Source organism: Diceros bicornis, unplaced genomic scaffold, assembly GCF_020826845.1.
Source record: "Diceros bicornis minor isolate mBicDic1 unplaced genomic scaffold, mDicBic1.mat.cur scaffold_901_ctg1, whole genome shotgun sequence".
In the NCBI taxonomy this organism is placed as follows: Eukaryota; Metazoa; Chordata; class Mammalia; order Perissodactyla; family Rhinocerotidae; genus Diceros; species Diceros bicornis.
This window is the reverse complement of record NW_026691782.1, coordinates 19,751-29,821: the sequence shown is the minus strand read 5'-3', so window position 1 is coordinate 29,821 and position 10,071 is coordinate 19,751. Positions and strand designations below refer to the sequence as shown.

General features: G+C 55.0%; 1 protein-coding gene across 1 annotated transcript; it reads right to left on the bottom strand.

The window, feature by feature from the left end:
- Positions 1–4,806: 4,806 nt before the first annotated feature.
- On the bottom strand, positions 4,807–6,106 carry LOC131403799 (rhox homeobox family member 1-like). Its single transcript, XM_058538083.1, has 2 exons — positions 5,747–6,106; positions 4,807–5,108 (listed from the first exon to the last, which is right to left on the bottom strand). The coding sequence occupies exons 1-2, from the start codon at positions 6,061–6,063 to the stop codon at positions 5,018–5,020; spliced, it is 408 nt and encodes a 135-aa protein (XP_058394066.1). The 5' UTR covers positions 6,064–6,106; the 3' UTR covers positions 4,807–5,017.
- Between the last annotated feature and the right edge of the window lie 3,965 nt (positions 6,107–10,071).

Here is a 10,071-nt window from a genome sequence, read left to right as displayed (position 1 = left end):
ATAACTAGAATAACCAGTCCACACCAGAAAGCTGAAGACCAGCATCAGCTCATGTCCAAATTCTTCTTCCTTGTTCTAACAAGCAGTTAAAATTGAAGAGCTATGCAGTGGGATCTAGGTCAGCTGTGAACTAGGGCTACCTGGAGTCAACCAGGGGAATGAGTTGTAGACGTGCAAGGGATTTCTGGGCTGACCGAGGACAAACGGATGACCACAAGGTGGCAGTAGGACACACAAGCTTTCTCTGGGCCAGGACTTGCCAGCTTTGTGAGTGGGGAAGTCCTTCACAGCAGGAGCCTGTCCAGAGAGGCTAAGGCCCGTGGGTGCCGCCCTCGGGAGGGGGAGGAAGGCGAGTGAACGCCTGCGGGAGAAGGGGATCAGCGCGGGGGCCTCCGCGTCTAGGGGACGTCACCTAGCAGCACCTTGGAGACTATCTGGGTCACAGAGCACCGAGGGGCAGCGGCGACTTGCGGTCTTTGGGGCCCAGGCCTTCTCCTATCTGTGGCGAGCAGGTGTGGGGCACAACCTCACGGGGTACGTCAAGCAGCCGGGCTCCAAATGGTTCCCCATATGGTTCTTTCCTCTATGAGGAAAACAAGTGGATGTGTAAAAATGGGAGTGGGTCTCCAGCAGGCTTTTGAGGGCGGAGGTGTCAGCCTGCAGCGAAGACATAGACAAGCCAGGGGCCAACAGACAGAGGCCATTTGGGGCTCATTTCCAGAACTGAAGTGGAAGTCACCCAGCCCCCACACACCATCTTCTCAACCCTCAATTCACATTTCCTGTGGGAATCCAGGCGTAGTGCCAGACAGAACTAGTGATACCTAGGCAGCTCCTTTACCGGTGTGAACTAGAGGTGACTGAGAGAATCGATGAATCCGGGGAGCTGTAAAATCCCTCTTCTCCACACCAGCTTCTTCTCTCTCGTCTGAATAAGGAGCTAGTACAAGAGAGAGCGGAGGGTCCCTAGGCGACAAGTTGAGCGGAGCTAGCCGGCGATCGTGACATGCGACCGGGAAATGGAAAGCGAGTTATTCTCACGTCTACATTCTTCTATGTTGTTGAAGCAGCGCACTAGTCCAAGAGGAAATTGGTCCTCCCTAGGTGACTAGTTATCAGAGGGATCTAGATACAACAAGATACACTGGTCTATTGAGGATGTTGGAAAAGCCCTTCTCCCTTCTCACGTCTAAATTTTCCTATCTCCTTGGACTGTGGAAGTAGTACTGTAAGGAAAGGAATTGATCGAGTTTAGACTCATATAGAGACAACTGGATACGATCTGAATGAGTCGGTGAAGGCAGGAAGCTGAGAAACAGATCTCTCTCAATTCCCCGTTTCCCGCGGGAACAACGGGGAATTGTTAGTCCTAGCGATGATTCGTGGTAATCGGGTACCTACTCCTCCAGAGACAACTGGGGAAACCTAGAAAGGTAATTGAAACCAGGACGTTGAAAAGCACATTCTTCTGAGGCGCCACTTCTCTCCTCTTGAAGATCTTGGAAAGGTAGATAACGAGTAAGGAAAGAAGGGAGGCATGGAACGGGTAGATCAGTAGTGGCACCTATGTCAACATCTAACTAGAGGCTCAGAGGTATAACTGGAAAAGCGCTTGAAGCCCAGATGATGGAAAACATACTGCTCGTCTGTAACCTTATTTTAAAGGAAGGATGGATCATTCCTAGAAATAATGAGTGGTATATAGTTAGCTATGGCTCTCTAGAGATAAGAAGAATTACTTAAATCTGTGGATGTGAAAAACACAACCCCACCATCTATCAATGCTCACTTCTTGTTGGAAAAACGAGTTACTGAGACACACGCTCGTTGCACTTCTGTGTCAGGCCGGCGGACGTGCCCCCGCCCCCACCTTCCTGGGTTCTTAGGGCTGGTCTAATCGTTACATTGACACAAGGCAGACTGAGAGGAGAGAGAGAAAAAAACCGTACTGACTTGTACGTAAGGAGGTCTCACAGAAATGGGACCTGAAGAAATGACCCAAGCAAGCATTTTTATACGTTTTAGACAAAGAAACCATCAGTTTGTGAGGAACTGACGGGACAAAGACATTGAGGCTCGGGCGCTTCGTGAGTGAGGAATCTAAGCAGAGTTTGGGCTTGGGGCGGTCACTCGGTAAAGCAGTAACAAGGTTCGTTTGTACAGGCCCTGAGAGGTCGAGGGAGGGTGAAGAGTTATCCCAAATCCCATTGGTCTGTTGCCTGTGGCTTCAAGTCCTCTCCTGGTTCTCAGGGGAAGGAAGGGTGAGAAGGAGCAGGCCGAGGCGAACGGACCTCAATTTGTGGCCTTGGATTTGGTTGCTACTTCTCGGACAGCCACCGGATGACTAGGAGCTCTCTTTCCTCATCTCTTCACACCCCCATCTTGACCAGCACCGTGGTCTGCCTCCTTGGGTCTCGTTGGGAAAGAGTGGAGCGAACACTCTTGTAAGCTGGAGGTTAGGCGGAGTTTGGAAAGGATAGAATACATTCCTAACGGAAGGACAGGTTTGGCCATGGAGACCCCCGAAGGCTAAGTCTCTATGTGAAACAAAGGGCAGCAGGCCCAACGGAACACCAGGCAAGATCTCGGTCTGACTCCCTGTTGCGGTGGAGGTTTTGAGGTGGTGGCTGGGCCCATAGCATTCTTTGGATATTCTTGGAAATGTCTGCTGGTCCAAGTGAAGAAATAGGACCAGCCTGGATGTGTCTTGGGGTGTTAGGGCTGGGGACCTGGGCCAGGGCCCATCACATTGTGAGACCCTCCCTCCCTGGTGGGACTTTCCCTCCTTCCTTATGAATATCTCCATTCTGGTGGACTCCCTTCAGGAGACCAGTTGAGATCAAAGGAGGGTAGGCAGGAGAGCAAAAGAGGAAAGGCAGCTCCTCTTGCTTGACCTTGGGATGGGGGCTGTGGAAGGAGATGTCAGGAACGCATCTGCATCGGAACCTGGGTTCTGTTTTGGCTCGGTGAGCGTCTACTCTGTGCCAAGTTTGGACTAGCCTTCTTGCTTTGTCTCTCTCCTCCCACCTTCAATAGTCTTTGCTGGTTTTCCTGGCTCTCGGATGCGGGTCTAGCTGGTGAACGGCACCCACTCCCTGCTCTTCATGCCACGCCTGGTAACGGGATGAAGACGTGTCGGTCTCCTGACGGCGGAGCATCCTGCTGTCCTGCTGCCTCTGCCCCCTGCTCTCTAGGGATAGTGTCCCCCCCACACCCCGGGGTGTGGGGGAAGCTGAGCATGGTCAAAGCTCCTTCCGTCTAAAGGAAATAGTCAATGGGAGCAGGCTGGATTTTTGAACAGGTTTCCCTCAAGGGTGTCTAAGGGGCCCTTCACCCTCTGAAACCTCTGGGGACTGAAAAAAGATGGTGTGGCAAGGAAGGGCTGGTTATGGAGGGCCCAGGGGGTTTGTGGCTCGGCTGACCGGGACAGCAGAGTTGCTGACGCCCCGGACACCGCCTTGATATTTCAGCCTGTAGGGTTGAGGAAAATTTAGTCCAAGTGGGTCTCGATTCACTGCAACTCACCAAGACCGGACCTGCAGCCCCTTCCCATCACTGCACTCACAGGCGCACCGTGGAGCAGAGCTAGGAAACTCAGCCTGGATTTGGTTTCTCTTTCGGACAAATTCTCTCCTAATCCAACTGATGGTTCTCTACGGTCTCACGTGGTAACCTGTGCACCTACAGATTAGTCATCATTGCCTGAGCAAATCCAAAGGTATTTCAAATGAACACAGGTAAGACTCTGGCCTGAATGGAAAGCCGCCCCCACGCCCCCCCTCAAGAAGAAGAAATTCCACAAAACCCACCTCTCCAAAACAGTACCATCAAAAATACATATCACTACAGGCCGGGCCGGTGGCATAGCGGTTATGCTGACACGCTCCGCTTCGGCGGCCCGGGGTTGGTGGGCTGGGATCCAGGGCGCGGACCTACGCACCGCTTAACAAAGCCATGCTGTGGCGGCGTCCCACATATAAAAATTGGAGGAAGATGGGCACGGATGTTAGCTCAGGGCCAATCTTCCTCAGCAAAAAGACTAAGATTGGCAACGGATGTTAGCTCATGGCCAATCTTCCTCACGCACACGCCAGACATGTACATATATATGTCTATCATTAGATGTGAGAAATTCCTCAGGAGAATACTCAGTCCTAAAGTGGAACCTGTGCCACATCTGTAGGTAGAAGTGGGACTGTAAGGAACTCTTCTCTAACCTTTTCACCCTTCTTAGGTCAGTGGAACCTGATTCAACATCGTTTCTGTCTGTTGCGATGCTGAGACAGAGTTCCAGCTGGCACACCTGCCTCCCAGCCTCCGCCACGATGTCACCCTCTCAGCAACCTTTCCAGTCTGACACACGGAAGCACTGCGGAAAGGGAAACTGTCGGGCTGCCCCTTCCTGCCCTGCTTTCCTACAGGCTGACAGCAAGAGCAGGAGGACCAGGCCCTTGGACTTTCCCGCTGTCTCCCCGCCCGCCAGGCTCCCGGCATCAGGAAACACACAGGCGTGACTCGTGTAGTGTGATCTCTGGGTGTGGGTTACTCCCTGACCCCAGGGCCTGAATATTCCTAAATTCACTCATGTAGCTAAGAGCTCGGGCCCGGTGTTCAACATTTGACGTCAGTGAAAACAGCTGACCCCTCTCCTCACCTAGGCCCTCGGTGCATGAAGGTGCATCCTTCCCAAAGGACACTGAGCCCCGACATGACTCCACGCAGAAGTGCTGCCGAAAAGATACCAGCACTGTGAGAAGGACTGACCTTTACTCATCTTTCATTTTGTACAGAGAAGAGGAGAAGCGGTTGGGTTCTCTTGGATTTTATTGTTTTCCCTTTAGGAACTCACGCTCCCTCTGAGAATGGGCAATTTCCATAGGCGGGGCCCGACATATCCCAGGTTCCACTTGCCAAAGCCCCCACATTTCAAAACTCGCTCCCCAGACATGGAAAGGGCAACAAAAAACAACAAGGTGAGAACGACTAGAACCAAAGTGTCCAAGTCCTGAAGCAGGTTCTAGACCGGCAGCCCTGCAGAATCGCCGTGTTCAGGTTCACTGACCTGCGCTCTGGGTTCAGCCACATCCAGGAGGAAGGCGAGCTCCTTTCTGAGGGGAGAAAATGGCAAACAGTCACTATCGGGAGTCGTGGGGGTCGCGAGATAGACAATGCGCATTTCATGCTGGCTTCCCAGCGTCTCTCCTCCCAAATGCCCCAGCATTGTGCGCTTGGGTCACAGCCAGCTCCAGCCTGGCTTCAGGGGCGATTTTCCTTTGTGTGCAAAGCTTAAGGGAGCGCTGAGAAACTCAGGACTCAGGATTCACGATTCTTAAGGTAGGGTTTCAAACTCAAGACTAATGCACGAGAATTCCACGAGGACCAAAGGATCACCCTTGTAAGTTAAGGCAAGATCCAGCCGTGCACTTGCACGACGGTGCCTCACTCTCCTCCCCCTGATCCGTCCTGATCCAACAGAACCCGCTTTCCCCAAACAGGAGCGCGGCCAAAGTTCCCTGGCTTGAGCCACTGCTGTACTGCCTGCAGACATTTCCCTTGATGCGCGGTGGGCATCGCCCCCACCGCGGGCTCAAGGGCGGGCAGACTCCAGTGGCCTGGAGCCCGCTGGGGAGCTCTGGCTCTGGAGTGGAGGGAAAGAGACCCGGGAAAGCCCCGCAGGCGCCCCGGGACTGGACGGAGGAGCCCGAGCGCCCTAGAGCACCGGGCGCCTCCAGAGCAAGCGGCTTACCGCGCGCTGAACACGTCGGGGTATTGAGTGCGCTGGAAAACGCTCTCCAGCCCCTTCAGGCGCAACCCGGTGAACGTGTGGCGGGGGAGGCCCGGCTGCCTGTCGCGGGGCTGCAGACCCTCGGGGGCCACGTGGGAGGGCTCCTGAAGCTGCTGCTCCTGCTGCGGGGGCTCCCAGCCGCCGCCGCCTTCCTCCTTCTCCGGGTCCACGGGGCCCCGAGCTCCTGCGCCAACCTGGCCTTGTTCTCCTTCGTCCGCTGCTCCCTGCTCAGCTTCGGACCTTCGATCCTCCTCGACGATGTCTCCTCCTGTTCCCATCCCTGAGATCGCGGAGGGCTTCGTCTCCGGAGAGGAAAAGAGACACATCCGGGCGTGGGAGCGCGGGCGGCGGGGGCCGGGGGCCGGGGGCGGGGGGCGGGGGGCGGGCGGGGGGCAGAGGGAGGCGCAGGCCCGCGAGCTGAGAGCAGCGAAGGCGGCGGCGCAGCAGCGGCGTCCCGTGCTCCCGCCTCTCCCAGGGAAAGGACGTTTCCTGGAGTTGCCCAAAGCACCTGTCCCGGTCCAGGCACTCACCTTGCAGTTCTTCCCGGAGCTCCACGACTCCCCGGCGGCTGCCCCCGGGCGCAGGCTCCATGCCGCGGACGCAGCGGGGCGCCCCCGCAGACTCTGCGCGGCGAGCCGCGGCCATCCCTGGGCGGGGTCCTCTTGCTGGCGCCGGCTTCGCTTTATAGCGCATCGGCTCCAGCGGCCAGGTCTCCAGGCTCCGGCTTAGACGACTGCTCTTCTCCTCACGTGCAGTCGCGCCGTGCGTGCGGTGGGTGGGACCTGCTGGGGCGCGCGGGCGGCCGGGGCGGGGCCCGCAAGTGGGTGGAGCGCTGGCCGGCAGGGTGCTGGGAGGGGGCGTGCAAGTGTGGGGCAGGGGAGCTCCAACTTGCGGCTTAGCTGACGCCTCCCGCGTCCGTCGGGGCCGGGGGACTGGCCTGAGGAAGGGGCTTTGCTGGATGGTGCCCGCGGATTTGGGGCGCGGGTAGGGGCGGGGCAACGAGACCTCACACGAACCCCGGGAGCCCTTGGGGCAGTGTCGGGAGAACGTCTCTCCGCCTGGCCCTCGAGGCCCGCCGCTGGGCGCGGGGCTCCTTGCCCTTGGGTCTTGCAGAGCGAGAGATGCACACAGAGGGCTGGAGAAAGCGCGGAGCCCCTAGCAGCCCCAGCGCGCTGAAGGGAAGGTCCTTTCCCTTGCCTTGTGGGCTGGGAGCAGGACTCTCCCCTCCCCAAGAACGAATGGGACTCTGGTTCTCTTCCATGCGCCCCCGAGGTCCAGGAATCGGGCTAGTGGTTCAGAGGCAAGAATGAGCTAGGAGACTGCTTGCTGGGTTTTTGCAAGAATGCGCTGAAAGCAGAGCCAGCCGTGCTCTCCACCGGTGCGGGGGAGAGGGAGCTTGGGCCTGTGTTTGCGGAGCTCTCTGGGTGCTCAGATGCAGGGTGCAAGAAACCCAAGCCATCCCTTGCGAAAGCAACAAGTACTCCAGGTTGGGAGTAACGACCCCCGACCCCCGTCAGAGCACAAGTGTAGAAGCCTGCCCAGTGTTTCTTGCATCCGAGAATGCTCACACTGCACGTGGCCCTTGCTTTGGCCCTGGACGCGATTGTGGAGCATGCGACATCCTCCGTGCTGTGCTCCGCCACCACGCCTCTGGCTGCAGGTCCCCTAAAAAGCGCGCGGGTTTCCTGTGCTGGTCGGGTGCTGTGGACTTGGGTTAGTTCCCGCTGTTTTCTCCTCCCCCTCCTCGCGGTCATTTTCCTCCTCCTCCCTCCCATGCACTCCTCTCCCTCCTCCCCCTCGTCCTCTTCTTCCCTCTCTCTTCCTCCAGACCTGTCTTCCTGAGCTCTTGTTCTCCCCTGATACATGTCACATAAAAGAGAGCCAGGGGGCCCGCCCGGTGGCGTGGTGGTCGGGTCCGCCCGCTCTGCTTCTTCGGCCTGGGGTTCGCAGGTTCGGATCCCGGGAGCGGACCCACGCACTGCTCATCAAGCCGTGCTGCCGCGCCACCGCACATACAAAAGAGAGGAGGACGGGCAGAGATCATCCTCAGCAAAAACGAAGAAAAAGAGGGGAAGATTGGCAACAGACGTTACCTCAGGGCCAATCTTCCTCAGCAATAAATAAATAAATAAATAAATAAATAAATAAATAAAAATAAAAAATAAAAAGGGAGAGAGAGCCAGGGCAGAGTGAGGGCTCTGTCCCTCCCTTCAACAAGGGTGTTGCAGGCGCCCCGGGACGTGTTAATATCCTGAGCAGTATCGACAGGAGCTTCTGAGAATGGTCCACATGCTTGACAATGTACAGGACTCACCCTATTTTGACCTTCACAGCCACCATTGTCATCAGGTCCATTTAATAAATTAAGTGAAACCATTTTCATAGCCCCTCAAGGTATGGTGGGCCCTACTCACCTCACCTACTGTGCAAAACACAGAAAGATACCTTGCCTCTGCCTCTTGTTCCCCGAGGGTGGGTAGGAAACCGGTTACAGGATGATGGTTGAATTCACTTGGAAAAAGCCATCAAGGGATTTCCCTCCCACGGCCTCCCCCCTGACTTGAAGCAAGCTGTCTCCTCCTCAGGCTGGCTCTGGCTGGATTCTGCAGGCCTCACCCTCTCTTGGCTGGAGAGCCTGGGATCGGTTGTGGCTCGGGATCCGATATAGCATCAGAGACCTACCATGTGATGCTCCTGGCTGGCATCAGCCGAGCTGGCACATCCCTTACAGTTCGGCTCGTGTGGTCGCTCACATCTGAAATTTCCATGAATTCCTTATAATTATAACAAGATATACAACATTTTGTAATTCTTTATGATAAGATTTCCAGAACTCTTATTTCCTATTGAAAGGATGCATCAGGACGAAGATACCTAGTAGTAACCAGGTAACTACTTTCCCAGATCTCTAGAACACTTTGACTCTAGGATGCTGGGGAGCACACTCTTCTCACTTCTTCTGTTATGACTCTTCACTGAGTAACGCAGATCACGACAATGACTTAGTTAAGATTTCAGTAGAGACAACCGTATAGAAGCCGAATAAGCATTTGAAGCCAGAGGGCTGAAAACATACTCTTCTCAAGTGCTGGTCTGCAGCCAGACCGCAATGACAGACCACTTGACACCCAGCAGGCTGGCGAGTCTCAACACAAGGGAAAAGGAGACGTGTTGGCCAGGGCCTGGAGAAACCGGAACCCTGGGCCTTCCCGGTGGGAGCGCAAATGTTGCAGCCGCTGTGGAAAACGGTGCGGTGGTTCCTCCAAAAATGACACCCAGAATGACCAGAGGATCCAGCCATTCCACTTCTGGGTATACACCCCCAAAGGACTGAAAGCGGGGACTTGAACAGAGGTTTGTAGACCCGTGTTCAGAGCAGCACTGTGGACAAGAGCCAAGAGGTGGAGACAAGTCAAGCGTCCAGGGACGGAGGAGCGGGTAGACAAAACGGGGTCTATACACACAGCGGAAGATTATTTCGCCTGACGGAGGAATGAGGTTCTGACACGCGCCGCAGCACGGCTGAACCTTTCAGACGTGTAGCTAAGCAAAAGAAGCCAGACACCAAAGGACAAATATCGTATGATTCCATTTACATGAGGTCCCTAGAGTAGTCAGATTGATGGAGACGGAAGGGAGAACGGTAGGTCCCAGGGGCTGGGAGAAGTGGCACTGGGGAGTTATTGTTGAATGGGGATGGAGTTTCAGTGTGGCAAGTGAGAAAGTTCTGGAGATGGATGGTGGCGATGGCGGCACGACCCTGGGAACGTCTTTAATGCCACTGAACTGTACACTTACAAAGGGTTAAGAGGGTAAATGCTATGCTATGTGTATTTTACCACAATAAAGTAATATGAGTCTCAGGTCGTGTCGCAACAGGGATTGCGTCCTATAGATATTGGCACCAGGTGTCTCCTTCCTTCGAGAGAGCTAGAGATGTCCAGAATAAGTAGTTGAAGTTAGGCGCTGAGATGTAGCTTCTTCCGGACTCTCAATTCTTCTTCTCCTGGCTGCATTCAGAAGTTACTAATGTAGATGAACCCGGGTGCAGAGGGAACTAATCACCCAAGGAACATGAGTGGAAGGAGTGGAGGCCTTCCTTGAATTGGAAAACATAGCCTCTCAATCGAACGTTCTATTTTAGGTTGAAAGCACGATCAGTCTGAGATGAATAGTGGTGCACAGGAAACTCGCTTCCAGGAGATCTCTAGAGAGAACCCCGAATACTCCTTGATGCCCGGAAGTGGAAACAGACATTCTTCTGAAATCTAAATTCCGATTTTCTT